The sequence below is a fragment of the Ylistrum balloti genome, unplaced genomic scaffold (assembly GCF_031769215.1).
Source record: "Ylistrum balloti isolate Yb309-2 unplaced genomic scaffold, AGI_CSIRO_Ybal_v1 Utg370578, whole genome shotgun sequence".
NCBI classification, from domain to species: domain Eukaryota; kingdom Metazoa; phylum Mollusca; class Bivalvia; order Pectinida; family Pectinidae; genus Ylistrum; species Ylistrum balloti.
The window spans coordinates 253,882-267,657 of NW_026782360.1; the positions used below are offsets into that span (position 1 = coordinate 253,882).

The window sequence follows — 13,776 nt, forward strand, 5'->3', positions numbered from 1 at the left end:
TTGTTATTAGTCAGGAGTAAGTCATCACTGTATTGTTATTAGTCAGGTGTATGTCATCACTGTATTGTTATTAGTCAGGTGTATGTCATCACTGTATTGTTATTAGTCAGGTGTAAGTCATCACTGTATTGTTATTAGTCAGGTGTAAGTCATCACTGTATTGTTATTAGTCAGGTGTAAGTCATCACTGTATTGTTATTAGTCAGGTGTAAGTCATCACTGTATTGTTATTAGTCAGGAGTAAGTCATCACTGTATTGTTATTAGTCAGGTGTAAGTCATCACTGTATTGTTATTAATTAGAACCAATATTATCTTCAAAGGTAAGACATAAAAGTTACCTGTACCATAAACAAAGATTTGATCATTTAATGACACAAAAATACACAATATTAATTGGTTACTCTGTTGATAACAATGGGTAGTATAATTGACATAACTGACCTGTTCCATAATATTTGTCTGCACTCTCATTAATATATCGATATATCATACAAGTCATATGATAATAACATTATTGTGATATTGTTATCAAAGAATATCAAATGATTATCTCTGTCATAAGGATATCAACACCAACAGATAAATTTATTCCAAAAAGGAAAACAGGCAGCATGACAGGTCAATTCTGGTTCAATGACATGCAAAACACATTGTGTACATTAAGCTAGTTAAGTTAGTCAAAGTTAGTGATTTGTGTGTACTTATTGAAAATAACCACCTCTATATTTGCTGTTGTTCAGTGAACTTATAATGCAATATTGCTATGTTATTGTAAAAAAATCCATCCCTGAGAATACCCACAGTGTTTTGTGCTGGCCCTCTAGGAGTATTGCAGTATAATACAGTATATAATACTGTACATGATTAATGATGTGTTGTGTTAAACTTCTAAACAAACATGAAAACGATCAGTAACTCAGTTTATGTATAATCTACTGAATAAACTGAACAATGTGTATCTGAAAATTAACCCTATCACAGAAGTATAATCATTCTTACCAGTAGGAAACGTAAATTGTCCTTATATAACTAATAACAATAATCCTATTTAAGTATTAAATATGCTTATGTAAATATTATACCATAAGATCATTAGAAAAAATCAACATTGTAAAATATCATTCTGGTACGACCAAATTTAACCCAGCATCGATCCTATAAGGAACACTGGAAGCTAGTGGTATTTGAATAGACGCACAGGACTTCAAGGAAAATATTTTTCATTGCCCTGTATTTCTTCGTTATGAATAATCAATACTGCCATAACTGGTCATAAAACATTTGTTAGTATAACACAACATACATTGTACAATAAATCAATATAGGTGCATGAAAAGTGCCACTTCTCATGACTGGACATTTAGTCACATGTACTGCCACTACTCATGACTGGACATTTAGTCACATGTACTGTCATTTGTCATGACTGGACATTTAGTCACATGTACTGCCACTTCTCATGACTGGACATTTAGTCACATGTACTGCCACTACTCATGACTGGACATTTAGTCACATGTACTGTCATTTGTCATGACTGGACATTTAGTCACATGTACTGCCACTACTCATGACTGGACATTTAGTCACATGTACTGTCATTTGTCATGACTGGACATTTAGTCACATGTACTGCCACTTCTCATGACTGGACATTTAGTCACATGTACTGCCACTACTCATGACTGGACATTTAGTCACATGTACTGTCATTTGTCATGACTGGACATTTAGTCACATGTACTGCCACTACTCATGACTGGACATTTAGTCACATGTACTGTCATTTGTCATGACTGGACATTTAGTCACATGTACTGCCACTACTCATGACTGGACATTCAGTCATATGTACTGTCATTTGTCATGACTGGACATTTAGTCACATGTACTGCAACTACTCATGACTGGACATTTAGTCACATGTACTGCCACTACTCATGACTGGACATTTAGTCACATGTACAGCCACTTCTCATGACTGGACATTTAGTCACATGTACTGTCATTTGTCATGACTGGACATTTAGTCACATGTACTGCCACTACTCATGACTGGACATTTAGTCACATGTACTGCCACTACTCATGACTGGACATTTAGTCACATGTACTGCCACTACTCATGACTGGACATTTAGTCACATGTACAGCCACTTCTCATGACTGGACATTTAGTCACATGTACTGCCACTTCTCATGACTGGACATTTAGTCACATGTACTGCCACTACTCATGACTGGACATTTAGTCACATGTACTGCCACTTCTCATGACTGGACATTTAGTCACATGTGCTGTCACTTCTCATATCTTGACATTAAGTCACATGTGGTATATATTGTCATTTCAATATGAAATACTAATCTGGTCAGATATCCTATAAGCATGCATTTCTATTGATTGCAAATATACCTTGTTGTAAGATTTCCATTACAATTAATTATCAGCTGCACCCTTTTTTTGATGATTCCACCTCTCAAATTGAAATTTGGTAATTCCATCCTTTGAGATTGTGTAGCAAAACAACCTACTAGTACCTTGACAATCTTTGGATATCATCATCAATTGATTGTATTTCATTATCACTGTTACAAATTCTATAACTGGATTCTCAAGTCTGTTGAATGAAAATAAATCAGTAAAGAAGAAAGAAAAATCACAAAAAAGAGACTTATACCAAGTCCAAGTGGCAAGTATGTATACCAGTGGCTAGTACATACACCTATGGCCGGTATGTATACCCTTGGCTGACATGTATACCTGTGGCCGGCATGTATACTCGTGGCCGATATGTTTACTTGTGGCCAGTACGTATACCTGTGGCTTGTACGTATACCTGTGACTTGTACATATACCTGTGGCCAGTATACCAATGGCTGGTACATATACCAGTGGCCAGTATGTATACCACTGGCCTGCACGTTTTTATTACAGTTTTATTTTAATTTGACTTTCATGTAATTATAGCAATAAATTACATATATATTTTATGGGGAACCATTTTTCGACGAGAAAAAAAGACCAACAAACACTTAACTAAACCACATAATTAATAAAGCAAATAGTGTATGCGGATTAGTAATCAATGTCAGGTTAATTAGCGTGTGAAAGCATACTAATAAACATTCTAAATACACAATAATTACAGACAACAATCATGAAATTTGATATCTACAACTGGTGTAAAATAGAGGACAACAACACCTACATAATATACTAAAAGTACTACTTATGGAGTTAGAAGGGCATTCCTACACTCAATCGGCAAATATGCTCAAATTCATAACTATAAAAGGATTATACTAATAAATCTGTCTGATGGTGATGAGGTTAAGTATATAAATCAAACAGAAAATAAATGCATGATGTCCAAACAATGTCTTCCTGCATCAATATGTATGAAATCACAAACATGACATAGGGATTCCCCTTCCTACAACTATAAAGAACATGTGATATCACAAACAAGACATAGGGATTCCCCTTCCTACAACCATGACATAGGGATTCCCCTTCCTACAACCATGACATGGGGATTCCCCTTCCTACACCTATAAAGAACATGTGATATCACAAACATGACATGTGGATTCCCCTTCCTACTACTACTGATAGCATGTGATATCACAAACATGACATGGGGATTCCACTTCCTACTACTACTGATAACATGTGATATCACAAACAAGACATGGGGATTCCCCTTTCTACTACTACTGATAACATGTGATATCACAAACATGACATGGGGATTTCCCTTCCTACTACTACTGATAACACGTGATATCACAAACAAGACATGGAGATTCTCTTCCCTTCATGACATGGGAATTCCCCTCCCTACTACGATAAAGTAAATGTGATATCACAAACATGACATGTGGATTCCCCTTCCTACTACTACTGATAGCATGTGATATCACAAACATGACATGGGGATTCCCCTTCCTACTACTACTGATAACATGTGATATCACAAACATGACATGGGGATTCCCCTTCCTACTACTACTGATAACATATGATATCACAAACATGACATGGGGATTCCCCTTCCTACTACTACTGATAACATGTGATATCACAAACAAGACATGGAGATTCTCTTCCCTTCATGACATGGGAATTCCCCTCCCTACTACGATAAAGTAAATGTGATATCACAAACATGACATGGAGATTCCCCTTCCTACTATTACTGATAGCATGTGATGTCACAAACAAGACATGTGGATTCCCCTTCCTACTACTACTGATAACATATGATATCACAAACATGACATGGGGATTCCCCTTCCTACTACTACTGATAGCATGTGATATCACAAACAAGACAGGGATTCCCCTTCCTACTACTACTGATAGCATATGATATCACAAACGACATGGGGATTCCCTCCCTACTACTACAAAGTACATAGTGATATCACAAACATGACATGGAGATTCTCCTCCCTTCATGACATGGGAATTCCCCTCCCTACTACCATAAAGTAAATGTGATATCACAAACATGACATGGGGATTCCCCTTCCTACTACTACAAAGTACATGTGATATCACAAGCATCAAGCAAAACCTCCTGGTCATTACTGTCATTGCTGTCTAACTGGAGCAGATCTGCTTTTTGGGGTTTGTTTTCTACCTTTTGCCATCATTACTAATGCTGATTCCACTTTTCACTAAGCTGTTTATTTTGTTTTTTATCTTTTGCCATCATTACTAATGCTGATTCCACTTTTCACTAAGCTGTTTATTTTGTTTTCTACCTTTTGCCATCATTACTAATGCTGATTCCACTTTTCACTAAGCTGTTTATTTTGTTTTTATCTTTTGCCATCATTATGCTGATTCCACTTTTCACTAAGCCGTTTATTTTGTTTTCTACCTTTTGCCATCATTACTAATGCTGATTCCACTTTTCACTAAGCTGTTTATTTTGTTTTCTACCTTTTGCCATCATTACTAATGCTGATTCCACTTTTCACTAAGCTGTTTATTTTGTTTTTTATCTTTTGCCATCATTACTAATGCTGATTCCACTTTTTTGCCATCATTACTAATGCTGATTCCACTTTTCACTAAGCTGTTTATTTTGTTTTCTATCTTTTGCCATCATTACTAATGCTGATTCCACTTTTCACTAAGCTGTTTATTTTGTTTTTTATCTTTGAGCTATCCAGATTTTAGAGATATTATAGCTAATCTATTCCAATGAATCTGAGCATCACAATTATCAGCCATTTTGCGGACCAGTGCATCACGCTCTTATTCAAATTCTCTGGTGGGATTAATCTTCAAAATTCTACATAAATTAAGAATTTCAAACCTTTTATTATTCAAGAACTTTGGGGGAACCTGCAGACTTCAACTGCCATATTAGTGTAAAGTTAATAATTTTAATAATTCAAAAAAAAAATAAGTTATATTTTTGTAGCTTCATATAGTTTTCAACAGTGTATTATTGTATTGCATCTTTAATGTTAGAATCAATTTTATTTACTTACAAAACAATGAAATGAATCCAAATGTTTATTAGTTTGAAATGTCATGATGCAGCATGCAGCCTATCAACTGATTTCACAGGTACATGTAACCATATTCTGTTTACTACAGATCAAGCATGCTATAATTTGAGTCATATCCAAATAATGTTTTACAAATCATGCTCCAATTGTAGGTCATCAACAGGCAATAAGACACAGACTAGTACCAGGACTTCTATCTCCCATCAAACATGTAATATTCATGCCTGATTCAGACCTGCCAGCAAGAGTATTAACATTTATTGGGATTCTGGGGAACAGTCACAGACAAGCTTTGAGTAAAAAATTATTACGTTTGGTAGATACAAATGTTTGATGTCATATTCAACATTAAATCGCAAAGTCACAATTACAATGACCTATGGTGTATAAGCACTACTGTTCCTGACATTACCATTTCAAGGTAGCATATAAAAATTCATTATTTTCCCTGTTGCTATTGAAAAGGTAATCCTTATCACCTAGACACTTTACTTGTAGATAGGCACTCATGTAAACACATCAGGGGCAAAATTTTGAAAAGTTTTCTGTTCAGAAACAGACAAGAAATATAAAAAATTACAAAAAAGAATTACAAAATAAAAAAAAAAAAAGAATTCCCCAAAAAATTGCAAAAAACATCAGAACAGTGCAATTTATTTAATAGCTGGCAGGTCTGTTGTTCTTCACATTTACAATCCAAATTCTCTTACCTAAAAGAGAATTCCCCAATGACTAATTAAAACCTTTAATAAGAGAGTGACGATGCCAAAGAACCTCTAGTCTTTATCTTTTGTTGCTGGACATATCTGACTGTGATTTGTTTGAATGTTTTGTCAATTCTTCCTATCAGCCATGCTTGTTAAGTAGTGATCATCAATCAAGTCATGCTATTATTTTACATAATTTTCTGAATATCATGCACATAAAACCAAGCTTTAAGCTTATCAACGTACGAGTGTATTAGTATATATAAATAGTTTACATAATGTCTTAATCAATAGCATAACAATATTCAAAACAAACATGTTACATTTAAGAAGGGAAATTGATCTTGAAGCTTATACTATGTATCTATATTTAAACTATACTGGACGTCACGGATTAGTCATCTCTATAATTCTACCCTTTATTTGCACCTCACACATGTATACTAGTTGTACTGTAAATTTGTCTTACTACATATATGTTTAGCTCTGTATAATGTATCTCTTTGACATTTTCTAAACAAATATCATTCCCATATTTGATAAAGTACAATATCCCACTCCTATGAATTCACAGAGAAAATTATCTCCTTTCCAAAGGTTAAAGTCTAAAAGCCAGGATCGTTTGGAAATACCACGATTAAGGTCAAGATACAAGTGTCCCAAATTTGACATGATGCTAACTTTGCAAGCTGGATATCATGACAAGCATAACATCTAAACAATGGGGACATATCCTTATAGAACAGTATACACAACACCAATGACACCATGCTCTATTAAGATGTTTCCTGTAGTAAACCAGGATAAAATCTCACCTAAAGTCTGTTAAACTGCTTCTGCGGGCGGCAGGAATCTTGCTTGAACTAAAATGTTTCATAAAATGGGGTGATTTTATACAGAATGAAAATCACCAGCTATATAAATACATCTACGTGTATCTTATACATGTTCTTATATTTTAGTTTGTGATTTTTTTAAAATCATGCAGAAAATGTTAACTGATGTCATATTTGGCTTTGTTTTCCCACAGCACATAACATCTTGGAATCCACAAAAAAGTCCATGAGAGTGAGTAACAAGTAAATGTTTAGTAAATGAAAAATTTACATCCTAATCTATTTCTAAGCCAGTCTCCTTTGTAAAACATGGAAAACTGCTTTCAGAAATCTCTTGCCCTCAAGAAGCAAATAGTCAAAACGGTTTGAATAACATAAAACCAGATTTGGATTTGGCAATGTAAACGATTAAATATTTAGTTCTTATTTAATTGTTATTATCTATCTTAACATGAGACATAAAAACACATTTTGTGCATTTGTTCTCAAAGTTGAACATGGCAAGGTCTCATTATAGAGAGTCCCTGTGTCAAGAACAAGCAATGTATGGGGAAAAGCATAAATTCAAGTAAAGTATGAAAGAAAACAAGAATATCTATGACTGCAATCTGTCATCAACTACACCATCCCCTGACTACAACCTGTCATCAACTACACCATCCCCTGACTACAACCTGTCATAAACTACACCATCCCCTGACTACAACCTGTCATCACACCATCCCCTGACTACAACCTGTCATCAACTACACCATCCCCTGACTACAACCTGTCATCAACTACACCATCCCCTGACTACAACCTGTCATCAACTATACCATCCCCTGATTACAACCTGTCATCAACTACACCATCCCCTGACTACAACCTGTCATCAACTACACCATCCCCTGACTACAACCTGTCATCAACTATACCATCCCCTGATTACAACCTGTCATCAACTACACCATCCCCTGATTAAAACCTCTTACCTTAACCTCAAATTTACCAGTAATGACTACACCATCCCTCACCCTTGGCTGTAATAGCACACCTCACCCTTACCTGTAATCAACTACATCATCTGGTCCCTTTCTGCCCTGGACTTTGTTCCATAGCCCCTTTACTTTGTCTACAGCCTCCCCAGCCATAGTCTTCCGACCACTGTCCCAGTCGTCAATCTCATCCATACGGTCACGCTTGGACGGTTCCTCATCATATCGGTCACCTGTAACAACCAGTCAGTGAAGCAAATCTACGTGAAGGAAGTGGACCAGGTCACATATTTACTTTGATTGTTTATCATACATTATTGACAAATGACAATTTCTTCATCCTACAGGGATTTTAAAAACAAAAATTTAAAATGGACGAATCCAATGATTTTGCTACATTGATGGACTTTATATTGAAAGCAGACTATGATATTTACAGCCTTTATTAATAGCTAATGGAATATCTGAAACACTAATTCTCCAAACTTACTGTATCGTCCACCAATTGAACTCTCTCCTGCAACTCCAATATATTTGTCTTTGTTTCGTTTTGCTTTCTTTCTTTCCTCTCGTAACTTTTCATCATTCTGAATAAATTCTAGAAGTTCTTGTACCTTCTGTCGAACTGTAAAGGAATTAAACGTGATAATTGCTTTACTGAATAAACCCCGAAACATCAACTTTTTCATACTTAGTAAACTGAATCACCTGTCCACAAAGGAAAGTGTGCATGCATGGGAACTGCCGTTTTGTTTTGTTGAACTTGTTCATCAATCTTTCGAGGTCATGGTACTGTTCATGACATTATTTTCATTGCATGTCAGGGTCAGTGACAGGATAAATGAGAAATTAAAAACAGTATACTTCTTGATATATTTCCTCAAATTGTTTCACTGACCTTTGAATTACTTGTTCAACTTCTAGAATGAATTTGAACTTTAAACATTTTTCAAGATTAATTTTGTCAGTAGAAATTTTATAATCTCCTTTAAGATTGAGCACATGGATTGGTTTTGACTGCATGCAACTTTTAACAGCAAGAGCTAAAACACATTACAGGGGCAATATTTCATTCTATTAACAAGTTTTCCTCTCTAAGTAGCATCTTTTTATGTATAGGTAATACTCTTGTTTTCAAATCATACCATTTAATCCCTGATCTTTTCCATGCTCATCTGTGAAAGTGTAACTCTCTAAACTTCGGAGGTCATAAAGGTGTTCCCTGGAGCTTGTCACCACACGCTCTGATCCATTCTTTAGGAGATATGTCAGCAACAGCAATGACTGAAGAAAACAAGCGAAATTTTAAATATAAGATATACATATACATCATTTAAAAATAACAATGAGGCATTTCTTTTCAAAAAGAAACGATGTAACTAATAATCACAAAGCATTCCTTAAATACCATATAAAATTTGTCTTCAGACTGAAATTTCATTAGTAACTAAACACCAAATAAAATTTATCTGAAAATCAAAATTACTGTTCTTATAACAACATATTACAAAGGTCACATGGACTGAATGTGAACTCTTGAAATATAATTTTTGTTATAACCAATAAAGGATTTCAGATAATCCTTTAATATCAGTTTCAGTCAACATGTTCATGAAAACAATAAATCAATAGCTGTTTAAAATTGGCTTGCTAAAGTAATCAGGACAAGAAAACCTGACCTAGCCATTTTGAGGTGGAATACCAAGTCTCCCTGTAATATCAGGTATACTTGTGGGGAAAGCATTTTGTAGCAGTCCCAGCTTTGTCTACTTCAAACGTATCTAATTTCACACATCTATCAATTGTTACCTATGTTAACCGTCATAACATATTTCCTGACATTTGATTTATTGTAAATATATCTGACAGGTATCTGACTTTGTCCTTTTTTGTTGACTACAGTTACATCAAAATCCTCATCAATAATATCAACTATACAGTATATACTGTATCTATTCTACACAGCAGATGGGAAACAGTGTCTTAAGCTTGCTAAAGGACTCAACCATGACAGTACAGATCAGTCTCTGACATAACCACAGCAGTACAGATCAGTGTCCGACATAACCATGACAGTACAGATCAGTGTCCAACATAACCACGACATTACAGATCAGTCTCTGACATAACCACGACAGTACAGATCAGCCTCTGACATAACCATGACAGTACAGATCAGTCTCTGACATAACCATGACAGTACAGATCAGTGTCTGACATAACCAAGACAGTACAGATCAGTCTCCAACATAACCAAGACAGTACAGATCAGTGTCCGACATAACCATGACAGTACAGATCAGTGTCCAACATAACCACGACATTACAGATCAGTCTCTGACATAACCACGACAGTACTGATCAGCCTCTGACATAACCATGACAGTACAGATCAGTGTCCGACATAACCATGACAGTACAGATCAGTGTCTGACATAACCAAGACAGTACAGATCAGTCTCCAACATAACCACGACAGTACAGATCAGTGTCTGACATAACCAAGACAGTACAGATCAGTCTCCAACATAACCAAGACAGTACAGATCTGTCTCTGACATAGCCACAGCAGTACAGATAAGTCTCTGAGATAACCACGGAGGGTACAGATCAGTCTCTGACATAGCCACAGCAGTACAAATCAGTCTCTGACATAACCACGGAGGGTACAGATCTGTCTCTGACATAACCAAGACAGTACAGATCAGTCTCTGACATAGCCACAGCAGTACAAATCAGTCTCTGACATAACCACAACAGTACAGATCAGTCTCTGACATAACCACAACAGTACAAATCAGTCTCTGACATAACCATGGCAGTACAGGTCAGTCTCCGACATAACCACAGCAGTACAAATCAGTCTCTGACATAGTCTCTGACATAACCACAACAGTACAAATCAGTCTCTGACATAACCACAACAGTACAGATCAGTCTCTGACATAGCCACAGCAGTACAAATCAGTCTCTGACATAACCATGGCAGTACAGATCAGTCTCTGACATAGCCACAACAGTACAAATCAGTCTCTGACATAACCACGGAGGGTACAGATCAGTCTCTGACATAACCACGGAGGGTACAGATCAGTGTCTGACATAACCACGACAGTACAGATCAGCCTCTGACATAACCAAGACAGTACAGATCTGTCTCTGACATAGCCACAGCAGTACAAATCAGTCTCTGACATAACCACGGAGGGTACAGATCTGTCTCTGACATCACCAAGACAGTACAGATCTGTCTCTGACATAACCAAGACAGTACAGATCTGTCTCTGACATAACTAAGACAGTACAGAACTGTCTCTGACATAACTAAGACAGTACAGATCTGTCTCTGACATAACCAAGACAGTACAGATCTGTCTCTGACATAACCAAGACAGTACAGATCAGTCTCTGACATAGCCACAGCAGTACAGATCAGTGTCCGACATATCCATGATGGTACAGGATGGTCCAGGTCAGTCACTGATATAACCATTATAGTACCGGATGGTCCAGGTCAGTCACTGATATAACCATTATAGTAACGGATGGTCCAGGTCAGTCACTGACATAACCATTATAGTAACGAATGGTCCAGGTCAGTCACTGACATAACCATTATAGTACCGGATGGTCCAGGTCAGTCACTGACATAACCATTATAGTACAGGATGGTCCAGGTCAGTCACTGATATAACCATTATAGTACAGGATGGTCCAGGTCAGTCACTGACATAACCATTATAGTACAGGATGGTCCAGGTCAGTCACTGACATAACCATTATAGTACGGGATGGTCCAGGTCAGTCACTGACATAACCATTATAGTACCGGATGGTCCAGGTCAGTTTCCGATATATGCTTCATGAGTAACATAGCTAGGGGTCAAACCACACACCTCAAATCATCACCAAAGGTGACGCATTGTACTACTTTAAAGTTAGGAACTGTGCTATTGCTGTTTTGAGTCTCTGATAAGTCTTATATAAACAAAACATTTATTAAACTACATATGACTTAAGTGCACACCTTGTACACTCTCCTCCAGTTTTTCTTGTTATCATGCAGCATTCGCTTCCACAACATTCCCATGACCTCTGGAAAGTGTTCATATGTGAATGTGTAACGTGCAATTTCCTGCATCAAAGTACCATGGGGTCCCCATGCCTCATCACTTGTTGCCTCACGCACCTTTGTCTCAACCTCCGAGTAGTTCATTACCACATTGGTACTGCAAATAAGAAAATTTGTAAAGATTAAAAGTCTGAAGATTAAAAAAAGATAAATAAATATATGTCATGTTGTGATAAAAGTCATCAACAGAGACCATAACTTATTCAACCTTACAATGATTCATAAAAAAGTCCAATATGCTGAGGAGAATCCAACTTAAAGGGGCCGAAGTACAAAACCTTCATTTTGTAGGAAATATTGGCAATTTGTAACTTGAAAGAGTTTATATGTGGTGAAAATATCTGCTATCTATACTGTATACTTCTTAGCCAATATCAATTTTTACTCCATGAAGAGCTGACATTCAATTACAAGATTTCATTACAGGTAAACTGAAGTCATAAAAAACTCATGTCTGCCTTATGCTAAAAGTCTGAATTTTTAAAAACTTATCAATTGGTGCAGGTTGATGTGTACATGTAGCTTCTTTAATTCATAGGTTAAAAAGTAATGCCTCCATGTTCATTGGCAAAACAAATAAATGCTAATTAGTATTATGTTGACTGGTGCAATTCATATTGGTTGGTTAACAGGTTTTTTGTCTCCTTTACTCCTCTCGTGTTCAGGTACCGTCTCACCAATGAACATCAGTGTTTCGGCAATTCATATCGATTTTGACTATTTTCATATTCTGATTAGCTATATTAGGCTTTAAATGACAGGTTGATGTTTACTGTGTTTCAGTACAAATAAAAAATATCAATCAGAAAAGACAGTAAAGGAGAGTATTTGACAAATATTTCATCTTTCATTATGTATTTTATATCACGATCATTTGAAAAGGGATTTTCTTCAACCAGTGATACAAGACAACAGCAGTTTATTTTACAGCATCATTGCTGTTATTAGATAAAACGATGTCCTTTGACGCTCGTATATGGTATTGATACAATACGGTTATTAATCAGGGAAGGGGTACAAAATACTGGAATGTTTCCGTTTTAATCGACTCTAACTCAAGTTTATTCATATAATTAGATATTTTTAAAATTACAATCGTTAACAGAATTATCCGCAGAACAAAGGATGTGTAGAAAATGTGACATATTTTACATTCCCCAAATCTATGGAGGTGTTGACAACCCGACCACACCTCCCCCTTCAAGCACGTATAGCCAAACCACCACTACAATAAATAGTGTCAACAGTTTCACTAGTTCATTAACTATCGTTAGAGGATTTTCTTTTGATTTGAAAACAAGTATCATTATATAAAAGATAATCATTTATTTACGAAAAACAAAATATTGACATCGAAACGTCAAAGCGGAAGCCGGTGTCGACGTGGAAGGTCAAGGCCTGTTGTTACGTTCAACATCCGTTAGAAAAGCGACATAGAATAACAAAATATATACTCACACTTTATCTGTAATCTCCCTCAACTTCCACATCTTGTCGGCGAACATTTGAATAATGTCTTAATCCCCTTTAAAATGTCCCAACCCCCGATATGAATAAGATGATTGGGGATTCCTCAGCTTTGGTTTTTCA

General features: G+C 36.1%; 1 protein-coding gene across 1 annotated transcript in view; it reads right to left on the reverse strand.

Annotated features, from left to right (window-relative positions):
• The window catches only part of LOC132556563 (clathrin interactor 1-like), a 35,932-nt gene extending 22,156 nt beyond the window's left edge, over positions 1 to 13,776 (reverse strand). The window contains 6 exon segments of the mRNA XM_060220975.1: positions 7,057 to 7,104; positions 8,125 to 8,287; positions 8,545 to 8,679; positions 9,200 to 9,338; positions 12,082 to 12,283; positions 13,645 to 13,776. Coding sequence (XP_060076958.1) covers positions 7,057 to 7,104; positions 8,125 to 8,287; positions 8,545 to 8,679; positions 9,200 to 9,338; positions 12,082 to 12,283; positions 13,645 to 13,691 — 734 coding nt within the window. The 5' untranslated portion in view covers positions 13,692 to 13,776.